Genomic DNA, 11,722 nt, shown 5'->3' with positions numbered 1-11,722 from the left:
TCTCCATCTCAGAAAACATTATAAACTCATCATAAACTGAATGATGCATGATTATTATATTACAATTTATTTGAATGTTTTCCGCCGTAGCTTGGTACCAGCAGCCGAGCCTTTCTTCGCTTTCTGCAGCAGCCCAGAGAATTGGCCTCGCAGTTTAGCCTCCTTCCTCTTGTTCAGCTTCTGCCTCATCAGAGGAACATATGCATAGGGATCCGGTTTTCCTTTCTTCTTGATGTCTCCTTTGGCTTTCTGTATGGAGAAAAACACAATCCTTAGCCAGGCCTCTTGAGGAAAGGTGGTAGTGGAAAGCTGCATGCACATAAGCTAAATACACGTGCTTTACAGCATGACGTGAGGGCCTTACAGCAGACTACCTAGTATAGAGAGCATAATGATTCTCAACAGAACTGCAAAATTAGTCATTCGATTCGAAGTAAGGTCGTTTTTTAACCGCGGCTATTTTCTGAAATACAGCCACTGAGAGTCTACTGTAGTTCAAAATAGTGAGAAACGATCGACCTTGATTGTTGCTAAAAACCAAATTCAAAGTCCATAATTAATGCACGGCTGTATGCCCTCATAGAACAGTGCAATTGCATGCAGCTCTTTGATCGGATTCTCACTCTTGCAGCTAATAGCAGGTATAGACCAGTCATGCACACACAGACTTCAAGGCATAAAAATCTCTTAATTAGCAAAACATTAGGGAAAAATTCTTGTCACTTTAAGATTTGGGTATTTATTACAGCTAGCTACAAACTATAGTATACAATACTGACCTTTGCTCTATATTCCGAGCCATAATCAAAATCATAGTCTTTCTTGTGGGCATTTTTGCGGTAAATGCCATGCCCTCCACCTCCATCAGCCCCAGCAGTGTCCTCGTCTTCGTTAAGTTTCCTCTTACGTTTCTTCATCTGCACAAGGTTATACACTCATTAAGCATGTGCAACATTTTTAGCTTAAACGAGTTGTTATAATGGTATATTATGCTTGTGACCACTATTGTGCTTGAGCATGACATAATATCTATTCACCTCATTAGTGTCCATATCATCCACCATGTCACCCTCATTCTCGGTGATAACTAGCTTTCCTTCTTGGTTAGTTTCAAACGGGTTAACTTTTGGCCTTTTGACTGAAGCCAATCGAGCTGGGTCAGTAGCTAAGGTACGTTAAAAAAGGGACACAGATAATTATACTAAGCATTTGGTATTGTGATAATGAAAGCACCGCAATTGCTATACGAAATGGGGGCTTGGTTTTGAGCTCATGTATGGTGTATTTTCGTGGGTGCAGATTTTTGCTATTTGGCTCCATCCAGACCCCTCAGCCGAAATTTTCTAATAATCGCGTTTCAATGCCAGGAAACGACGTACACTCGACAAATAGCTTTGCATGTGAAATACCGGTACGTGGGAGTTTATCCCATTTTTAATTTTCGTGTTAACTGCTCTGCCCCCAAAAAAGGGAATTTTGCACCTCACGAAAATTTCCCGCTATACGATGTTCATACACTTCTTAAACATGCACTAACACTCTGACAGGCCTACCTATAACTTTTTGCACAACCCCAGGGTCAAGGAAATTCACAGGGTCATCTCCATCGGCCTCTTTAATCCAGGCACGCCCCTGGGCCACACCCTTCTGTTTTGGATCCCTGCCCTTAGGTCGTCTCTCTTTCGTTTGTTCTTCCTCTTCATCACTTGAGTCCATTAGCAGCTCTTCATAGCTGAGAAGATGTCAGAGCAATTATTAGCAATGCATTACCTCCAGTCTCAGTGTACAAAGCAAGCAACCACTATCACATAGGGTAGCAGCACTATAGTAAGCATACCTAAGGCATAATTTGATGAATTGTAGTGAACACACATTTTCTTACGTGAAATACTACCACCATTCTACCTAGGCTTGAAGTGTTTTTTTGCATGATCCTCTTCATCTTTATCTCCTCCATATTCTCTGGCCTGCTTCTTCTTTTTCTTTTGTCTCTCCACCATCTTGCGAATGTGAGCAATGAAGTTCTTGAGCTTGTCAGGCACAAAGCCAGCCACTACCTCATAGCCAAACTTTCTCACCAACCTCTCGAGAATGTCCCGGGATGTCGTCCTGAAGTGACAACTGTTGTCGGCAGACCATGATGTGATATTACTCACCTGGGGGCAAAGAATATTGTTTTATCCACTTCAAACCTGTCAATACATCATAGCTTCGTTCCCAGGCCGTTTTTTATTTGGCCTGTGACGAGGCTACCACTACATGTATACATACTGTACATGTACAGGACACATTGCCGTAGAGAATGTCAATCTCAATACAAATTAGTGTATATTACAGACTTATATAAAATGTTCAAAATACTAGACACGCAGCTCTGAGCCTCACCAGTTCTTCAAGGTGGGAGAGCAATTCGTCAGGAGGAAGCACACCGATGGTGACCTTGATGAACTCCAGAGTGGAGCGAACCACCTCCCTTGTCTTGGAGCGCAGGAACGTACACACAGTGGACAGCAGTCTCTTCACAAAGTCATCTCCCAGTAGGTCTGTGTGTAGTACGTGATCAGCGCACTAGCTAAGCACATGCATACACACAATCATACATCCTGCCAGCTACATTGTAGTACGTGATCAGCGCACTAGCTAAGCACATGCATACACACAATCATATATCCTGCCAGCTACATTGTAGTACGTGATCAGTGCATTGCCTAAAGCACATGCATACACACAATCATACATCCTGCCATGCAGCTGCTTATTTATTCATTTACAAAGATGACTACACCTATATATACTTTCCCGTGCACATATTACTTGTGTGAGATATTTTGTTTAGTTGCCACAGTGGTGACTCATGGGGTTGAGAGGTGTTTAAGTAAATTGAGGCCAACAAAGGCTTCTAAAAGCCTCGGTGCGCCTCGGTTATGACGCGTTTCTATTCAACCTCCTCTGGTTTCCACAAGAACTTCTCAATAATTTTCTACTCTCTTGAACCATTGCTGCATGCTAATCTTAAGTATTAGCTTTATGTGCAGCTATAGTTTCCACCGAAGCAACAGCCTGCTCAGAAAACTACACATATTGCTATAACAGTATTTCCAGTGTTGGTTTTAATGATTAATTTAACTGACCGTGAAACTCATATACTAGTCTGGATAGAGTGAGTATGGTGGCAGAGATCATGTGAGTAGAGCCTGCCAATCCCGCCAACACCTTCACAAAGTAGTCCGTGACACTGTCTGCAAGAAAGTTAACAGCAGCAATTCAATGATACATGTAGCTCCTGACAATGTTAGAGAACAGCACACATGAAACTAGAGTTGAAATAAAGTTGAAATTTCATACCCAAAAACACATGAATGCTTGAATGCCATTGGAGGACATAGCCAATATTAGCCTCGATCCCAGGCCGCACTTCCCACTAGGGAAGTGGGCCTGGTATCGACTGCTTGCGCATGTGCTAATATCCCCCCGGTATCTGGGGGCTTTGGATAACATCGTTTATGCTCAGTAAAACTATGACATCACAACGAAAGGATCGAAGTGGATTGAAGGAAGTAGATAGAAAGTTCGATTGAAGGTTTCTAGCCCATCGGATAGCATTCTCTGATAGCTACCCTTAGCCTGCTATGTTAACAAAAGACTCACAGCCTGCAACAGTGTGGATGAAGATCGTCTGAAAGGAGTGACGGCTGATAAGAGCCTATATGGACAGGCCACGCTCATTTAACACTAACTTTGGTGAAAGTCTACTATACTACTGCTACTGATTCTATCAGAAGAAAATAGCAGTACAACAAACCTACACAGCTCTGTCTCTAGCTAGCTAGCTATATAGCTCTGTGTATGACTTTTAGGATATTTTCTCTGATGTATCCAGTATTATAGGAATATTTACGGGAAAAAAATCCAATAATTTGGCGCATGCGCAAGCAGTCAATAGCAGGCCTTCTTTCAAAGGCCGGTGAAGGAGGCTAAGCCAATATACGACATAGCCAATATTATATGGCAGAGCATCACATTAGACAGTACAGATCTGTACCTTCAGCACTCTTAAGATAGCACCTCTGAGCAGCGTAGCCCATCCTGATCAACAATTTGAAGGCGATGACTCTTGTTTTCTCATTCACTTCTTTAGTGCACAGAATAACCTGAGAAAAGATAAAACTCTGTGAAATAAATGCATGTACAGCTCGGGTAGAGCAATGGTTGAGGAGACCTTTGTCGAACCTTAGCTACATGTAGTAAGGTTCTATATCATAGTCCCCACTACCTTAAAAGTAAGCCTCACCTCTGGTAAGATGGCTGCAATAAAGCCGGAGCTCTTCGGACAGAGGTGGTCCACAATGTATAGGAGGCACTTGAGTCGAGGCTATGTAATGTAAAGAAAGTAATACATGAAGTACATGAGGACAGAAAAACAGTTTATGCTTAGCCTGCTGGCATTAATTTACGAACGATCGTATATATTTGGAAAGCATTGTGAATATGTACATACAGAGTCATGTATTAAGGTAAAGATGGACTAAAATTGAATAATTTCTGACACACGTTTAATAATAACATTAAAAAAGCTGTATGGTACACGCATGCAGCTGATTCACTAACTGTTAGAATAACACCTTCTTTGAGGCAGAGCTGGCGGTGGAAAAGGAGTCCAGCAGCAGTTGTCTCAGGTTGTCAAGGTGATGGGTGATGAACGCTTGATGGGCAGGGCTTTTGCAAGAGAGCAGACACTCGAGACATATATAGGCCTTCTTCTGCATGGAACTGTTCCCAGCCTGACATGACGAAAATATAGATTAACTATAGCAGAACGAGTGGTGCAAGCTGGGCTGTGCTAGTAATAATAACTCTCACAATGCTTTGCTTTCGCTCAAAAAATAATACATAATTATAGTAGAGTGTTATAGAAGAGGTACATGTACATGTAATTTGTTGTGTTAATTATGCAATTGTTGACAATGAACCACAGTCATTATACATGTACTACGAATGCACAGATCGCTAAATCAATGCAACAGACACCAACTCACATCTAAGAGTGGTGATATGGTCAAGTAGACCTGATCCAGAGAGCCTTCAGAGAGTTGAGGGGTGAACGACTGCACCAGGTCCAGAAGAAGCTGTTTACTGGATGTGGGAACATCTTCCGACCCAACCTTGCTCAGGGCACTAGTCAGAAACGTCCTGAGGAGCTGCTCATCTGTAGGAGTAGCGAGACAAACACTTTGCAATTGAGCGCTTACATGTGGAAGATTTGTACTTTTATTGATAAAACGTTTATGTATGGTCCATCCTTGGCTTACTGAGTACTATATTATATTCAGTATTCCAGTGTGACACAGTACTACATGTAGGTACGTACTGGGAGACTAAGCGAACTCACATAGTTTTAGGTAATAATGCACCTGTAATGGAGACGTAGGCTCTAATGCAGGCAATCAAAGGTTCTCTGTCACTGCCCCTTTTGTACTCATCAGCAGTGGTGACGTACAGCTCAAATAAAATGGGGAGGAAGTTCTTGGAGAAACGAGCAAGCTCCTTCCTGTTCTCTTCTAGAGAAATCATGGCAGTTGTGAAAATGATGACGGAGAGTTACACCTCAAACTATAAACAAGGCTTGTGCTTGACTCACATACATGCATGTAGGAGTAGCGTGCAGTACACAAAAATAATGTCATAATTATGATACTAAATAGAAACTAGCTGATACATTTTAGGTAAATATTGATTCTGGGGCGTGTACATGTACATGCATATTACACATAGTTTGCCCTACCACTGTCCTTGCTACACTCAATGAGCAATTTGAGGGCGTGACACACTATCGGCCTAAGCTCTGCCTTCTCTTTGAGTGCTGTCCCCAGGATACGAGCAATACCACCGAATGACTGGCACAGGTCCACAGGCCCAGAGCAAAAACCAGGAAGAAGACACCATATCTGAAAGTATTCATGTCACAAGTGAGTATGAAGATGATAATAATTACGCTGCTTCACCTGGTGTTGTAGAGTATCGTAGAGCTTTCCTTCTAGTGGGTTGCCAGACTGAGCTACTTGCATACCTGAGCAAAGATCGAGCTTGATGTACATGTATAGTCAGTAATTCAACTGGCTATTTGACGATGACTTAGCATTGCTCACTTTTAGCTCTCAGTTTGCCTGCCAATTGTAGAAAATTGTCACTGAAATAAGAAAGCTCATCTTTATTGATGTTGTCTCTTAACACGGGGAGCATCCAGCTACGAGGGAAGTCATGAGACCCAACTACACCTTTTGGATCCGGGTCTAACTGAAGAGGCACGGCTTTAAGCACAACCCTGTATGGGAGAGTGTGCATAGAGTCAGACAGTTGCAAATTAATCTGAATCAGTTCAGACGCATTATTAATACAAGATTGATTGAGAGCGCCTGACGTATGCTTAAAAGTGTCACTGATATGAATTGCAAGGTTGTACGCAGGTATAATAATTATATTGAGAAGTGACCAACGTACCTTACACCCATGGACCCGACAGCGGCTCCAAAGGCAGTGTCCACATCAGATTTGAAGTGGAAATCGGGAGAAGCCCTTAGGTCACAGATTGTCACCAATGACTGTGAGAACACAAACACATGGCATTGATAAGAGGAATGAAGCATAATTACTAAACAAAAAGACATCATTATAGTCTGTACCTCGCTAGTACCTCAGCCGATAACAAAGAACGAACCTTTGTCATAAAGCTTTGGCACTGTTGTAGACCCCCCACCACCTGGTAGAACAGTGCAAACACTCTCAGCACATGGCCCCATGATGTGCAGTACTTGTATTTGAGCCCACCCTCCAAAGACCTGCACATCAAAACTATTTAAATACTTTTGCAGCTACGCCCAAAACATAAAGTGGATTTTCGTTAATCTAGGACCATGTAGTTGGTCGCATCATTCGAATCAGAAAATGGTGGCAGCCAGGGCTTCACACAGGATTACGCCATAACACAGTGTGTTACGGCCTGTGACACGAACCCAACCAAACAAAGATATTGTCTTATTATATATAGCAACACTGCAATGTGAATCGCAGGATTCTTTAGTCTTCTACTCCGTATGTTTACACTTTCCTCTAACTCGATCACTATCTGTAAGTAAAGGAGGCGATTCCAGAGCGATTTTTATTAACTTAGGTGTCGCTCAGGATGCCGTGATTGAATGAGGAGCAGATTACAGAAGGTGTTGAAATCACATCTGGTATGTTTTCCTAAATAAATGCTTTTACAGGCGATTCCATGAAGTGCCTCCATCAAAAATGTCACAGCAATTTATTATTTGTTAATTGTGAAGGGGGATGCGCGAACGCAGTCCCCCACTACCAAAAATTGCGCACCCGAGTTTCCCACGTTTGGGGAAATCGCAAGCTTCAACTTGGCTGAGTGCAATGCACAAGTCTCCACCTGAGGGAACTGCCTTCTTGATCACAGTATCCCCTGTGCCAGGTAAGTTAACTATCAACTGCCAGTCACCAGCTTTTATAGCCACGTCGACTTTCATAAAATTGTGGTCGGCAGTACATGAATACCATTATGCATGTAAGGCTGCAATCGATATTTACGAAGATCACCTAATTCTACTAGCCTACAAATTCGGTTGTAGCAATTAAAAATACTGTTTCAATGACAACTAACTTCTCCCTAAAAAGTTGCCAACCAGTACGGATATTATGCCTTACTTGAACATAGTTTTTAAAGTGACCAAAACGGTAGAGTCAGTCGTCATGTTGTCACCATCGTTGCTTTTAGCCTTCAACCTTCCAGCCTCACTCGACTCAGCTTGTACCTTCAGCTGGTCCAAGGTGGGAGGAACGTACTCCTTCAGAAAAGTCTAGACATGGGAGAAAGACATGCGCACACCTTTATGCATTTCTTTACACTTCAACTATTCATGTAAAGCTGGGTTTATTTACAAACACAGCCAATTCACAGCGAAAGATTCTATATCTGAGACAAGACACAATAACTAATAACGTGTATTAATACGTATGATAACATTTACCTCCATTACAGAAGCAGCTGCTGCTTTGACAGTGTCTTTGTTTGAGAGGAGACACCGTACACAGATCACAAACAGTCGGGGGAGGTGGGCAACAAAGAGGTCAGGGGTCAAATTGTATAGCTTTACGTACGCGCTCTGGAGTACTGTGAGCCATGCTTGCAGTAACTGAGCATCAATTAGGCTGGGCTGGTAGACATAGAGAGCCTGTGGTGGTGCATGTGTTGAACAATGACTGCAGCGTACATGGTAAAGTGGCAACAACATTCTGCAAGTAAATAAAGTTACTAAGTGTACCGACATGACTAGATTGACACACCGAGACAAGCTGTGCACAGAGGTCAGAATTCAACCCCTGGGGTCCAGCAATGGAGGTAAACATTCCATGGAGCACTTTGAGTCCAGTAGTTCGAACCATCTGCACACACACAAACAGCAGTAAATGCTTGAATTGCAAGAGTTGACAGTTTTCAAAAAGACTGTATTGTGGAACTGAATTAGTGAAGCGCTAACATGCAACTGTATGTTTTGAAAAAAAAGTAAACCTATAATAATAACAATTATATCTAGTGAATACACTCCCAATCACTGATTGCCTCAATGCAGACAAAAACTTACTGTTATAGTTATTATTAGCTATAATTCGGTTTGATAATTATTACAACACACTGGATCAATTTCTACAAGTGAGATGCTGCTAGTTCTAGCCTTAACAATTCTGGTTACCATTATTATAATATAACTAAAGTAATTAATAGTGCTCTCATAAAGCATCCATTTGAATTTTCATATCCCTTATACTACAAGTACACGGTCGTGGAGGGCATACACGCAGAACACTATTTTGTGCACTGTAATGGCCTGTTCCCTAGACTATTTCTAAATTTTTGCTGTCGGATAAATTACGGTACTCACTCACCGAGTTTCCTAGTGTCATTAGCTTGAGAAGGGACTCACAAAGCGACTTCACATGCTGAAATCAGCAGTGAAATTACAGCAAAATTAACATGTAGATAGCCACGTCTATCTAATCGCAAGGGTACTGACCTGAGTTGGAAAATTGGCCAAGCAATCTTTGAGCATGCCCAGTATGTGCAGTGTTGATGACTCCAGACCATCATTTTCCAGAGTGTGTCGGCAGTGTCTGGCAACGAGACTTGTAGATGGGTGAAAGTCACCAGACAGAGTTCCCTCTCTCAAGAGGGAGACGATGCCGTTCTGAGCAGACTTACGGAGCTAGAGGGAAAAAGTTTTTTGCGTGCTAGTCAGAGCAGTCAACAGAAACAGCAAGATAGTATTGATAGCGCTGTACATACCAAGTATTATAATACTGTAAACCGAATGTCCATGCAAGCTTAAAATCACAAACTATATACTGTATATAATCTGTTCAAACTTTTCACCTTTGGTTTTGGATGGATAGTGTAGTTGAGTAAGAGCTGGAAGATCCTCTGAGTGTATCCCTCACGCCAAGTGTACTGGCCTTGTGCCTCTAGCAGACCACTTAGGCACTTAACCAGCTGCAAGGAAGTTGTAATGGTATTACTTTGAGACAATAATTATTATTGTGAAAGGATAGCGATAAGCCAATTAACGGTTTGTATGCACAGTGCTCAGTAGCTATCATACCATGCGTGCACAATTGGTATTTATGAAAAAATTAAGTTTAGGGCCATAGGGCAAACAAGTAAGCATGCTGATACAAAAATAAAGCACCACGGGTGCTGATGTCTCGGTGGAGGCACCAAACATGAAGTTACTAGATCTAGCCATAGATGATCTAGCTACATTTGTGCAAAAAGTGGGAAATGATCGACCGTGATCGTTGCTAAAAATTAACGACCTGTTTGATCAATCCATAGTAAATTTTATCTTAGGAACCAAGACAACGTCGAGAACAGAATGGATCAAAAGCTGGTATAATATTCACCGCTAGCCCTACATACCGATATGAGCAGAGAGGTAGAGTTAGAGGTCTCGTAAGCAGTCAGTTGGTCAGCGAGGATCTTACAGGCTGGGCTGTACTGGGCTATGAGCACTTGCTGTGGAACTCTGCAGGAAACAAAAGTATGTTCAGCTATTGATTGGCAAGTTAACAGCCACGCAGCACTTGAAAATGGCTGTTTGTGATGAAACACAGACAGTCGGCACACGCAAACACTTTTCGATTCACAAAATTCTGTATTAAATCATGCAGCCATTCTGACTGAAACTTCGACATGCAGCCAATTATTATTATTATCAACTGTTTGTCAACACCAGATAGTACTAGGCAGTGCTCACTTTGGCATGATGAGACTGAGTAGTAAGCTGACGGCTATGGCCGATTTCTCATCCTCTGACGTCTCTAGTGCAGTCATCTGCAGTTTGAACAACATAATTTATGCGTTACAGCAATGCTGCATCTTTAATTGGTATTTTCTACTAATTAGGGCTCCTAAAATGCAATGTATATTTGCACAACGTGGTTGAGCTATAAACTTGTATATAGCTCAATTATAAATTATTGCTAAAGAAAACTGAACTCGCATCACTACTCCACATTGGTATACAAGGCCATCACAACAAAAAGAGTTTACTCACGAGAGCTCCAAAGTACTCTGTCTCAGTGTCACTGCCTTCCTTGCACTTGACCACCTCAGACACAGCAGCCAACACTGCACACACCTACAGCACACAAAGGACATCTATTTCATCAGAGGCTCCATGGGAAAAACGGCATAGTTTTTTTAAAACACCATTCTATATAATTATGGGGAAACAAGATGGAATTAAGCGTGTATCCAAAGTATTAATTTTTTCCTGACATGTTAAATGACTAGACGACGGTGATAATAATTCTGTATGTCACCCACTTCCTTGTGACTCTCAACTGGGGAGTTCCAGAATCTCCTAAGCTTTCTGAACACCGGATGAGCAGTCTCCATTAAACTGTACACGGTGCCTGTGGCAACACTTGTCACTGACTTGATGGACGCCAAGGTCAAACTGTCATTGTCTTCTTCCAAATCAATCTCATCAGCTCTGCACAACACAATATTAGGATAATATAGGTATGCCACCTCACTCAAGGTTTAAGGACAAAAGGCTGGGACCCAAATGTGAGGTAGGATTTTCTAGCATTTCGTGCAAAATAATTGTCATGCCAACGGTGTCCAGATTCCCAGGAACTTTCTGAAACAATCTGTACTGAACTCAATCTGCACGCGTGTCGAGGGATGATAGGAGGGTATAGTACAGCAATAGGTAGGGGAGGACGTTTCAGCAAACACAAATCCATCTCTAGCTCCCAAGACGAACAACGTACTCCCTCTTAGAGCTATATACCTTGAGGGTATTTACCTGTCTAGCATGAGGGTATCATCCTCTCCCTTTGTGGCTGCATCGTGAGAGGCCAGTGCCTTCTCAGTCAGAGAAGAATGAGTGAGAGGCTGACTTAGGTGAGTCCTAAACCGTCCCTTGGCGGCTTGACGGTGCTTTTTGGTCTCTGGATTGCTGCCGCCACTCTGCCCCTTCCTCCAGCGACGAGCTTTCCCCACTTTAGCTTTTAGTCTTCCATCTCTAGCCATTGTACATGTATTCTATTCCACGTGGTCAAAGCGGGTAAAGATGGCACAGTAACAAATTAAAAATACTAAAGTCTAAACCACTACCTATCTGCTGCCTACATGTAAGCGCCTGGGATACTACCA

The 11,722-nt window shown here is 42.2% G+C and overlaps 1 protein-coding gene and 1 non-coding gene across 2 annotated transcripts; both read right to left on the bottom strand.

Annotated features, from left to right (window-relative positions):
* Positions 1-2: 2 nt before the first annotated feature.
* LOC135331310 (RRP12-like protein) lies at positions 3-11,707 on the bottom strand. The gene is made up of 28 exons (XM_064526423.1): positions 11,373-11,707; positions 10,886-11,054; positions 10,614-10,697; positions 10,314-10,390; positions 9,977-10,082; positions 9,434-9,550; positions 9,078-9,266; positions 8,950-9,003; positions 8,350-8,448; positions 8,034-8,237; positions 7,711-7,862; positions 6,716-6,836; positions 6,499-6,599; positions 6,147-6,322; positions 6,003-6,067; positions 5,783-5,945; positions 5,412-5,558; positions 5,037-5,206; positions 4,623-4,781; positions 4,292-4,372; positions 4,043-4,151; positions 3,132-3,239; positions 2,386-2,543; positions 1,906-2,156; positions 1,554-1,732; positions 1,038-1,165; positions 780-917; positions 3-249 (listed from the first exon to the last, which is right to left on the bottom strand). Exons 1-28 carry the CDS (start codon positions 11,597-11,599, stop codon positions 67-69), a joined length of 3,915 nt encoding a protein of 1,304 aa, XP_064382493.1. The 5' UTR covers positions 11,600-11,707; the 3' UTR covers positions 3-66.
* On the bottom strand, positions 7,323-7,485 carry LOC135332539 (U1 spliceosomal RNA). The gene has a single exon (XR_010393390.1). It is a non-coding gene; the product is annotated as a U1 spliceosomal RNA (small nuclear RNA).
* Positions 11,708-11,722: the final 15 nt, after the last annotated feature.

Source organism: Halichondria panicea, chromosome 2, assembly GCF_963675165.1.
Source record: "Halichondria panicea chromosome 2, odHalPani1.1, whole genome shotgun sequence".
Taxonomy (NCBI): Eukaryota; Metazoa; Porifera; class Demospongiae; order Suberitida; family Halichondriidae; genus Halichondria; species Halichondria panicea.
Note: the sequence above shows the minus strand (reverse complement) of the source record. Positions and strands in the feature narration are given on the sequence as shown.

What these genes read in the sequence shown, in the direction of transcription:
- LOC135331310 (XM_064526423.1), bottom strand. Translation starts at nt 11,599, where the DNA reads ATGGCTAGAGATGGAAGACTAAAAGCTAAAGTGGGGAAAGCTCGTCGC. An exon ending in CTACCTCTCTGCTCATATCG is followed by an intron (nt 9,551 to 9,976) that starts GTATGTAGGGCT and finishes ACTTCCTTGCAG; the next exon opens with CTGGTTAAGTGCCTAAGTGG. An exon ending in CTATCTTAAGAGTGCTGAAG is followed by an intron (nt 3,240 to 4,042) that starts GTACAGATCTGT and finishes ACTTTCTTGCAG; the next exon opens with ACAGTGTCACGGACTACTTT.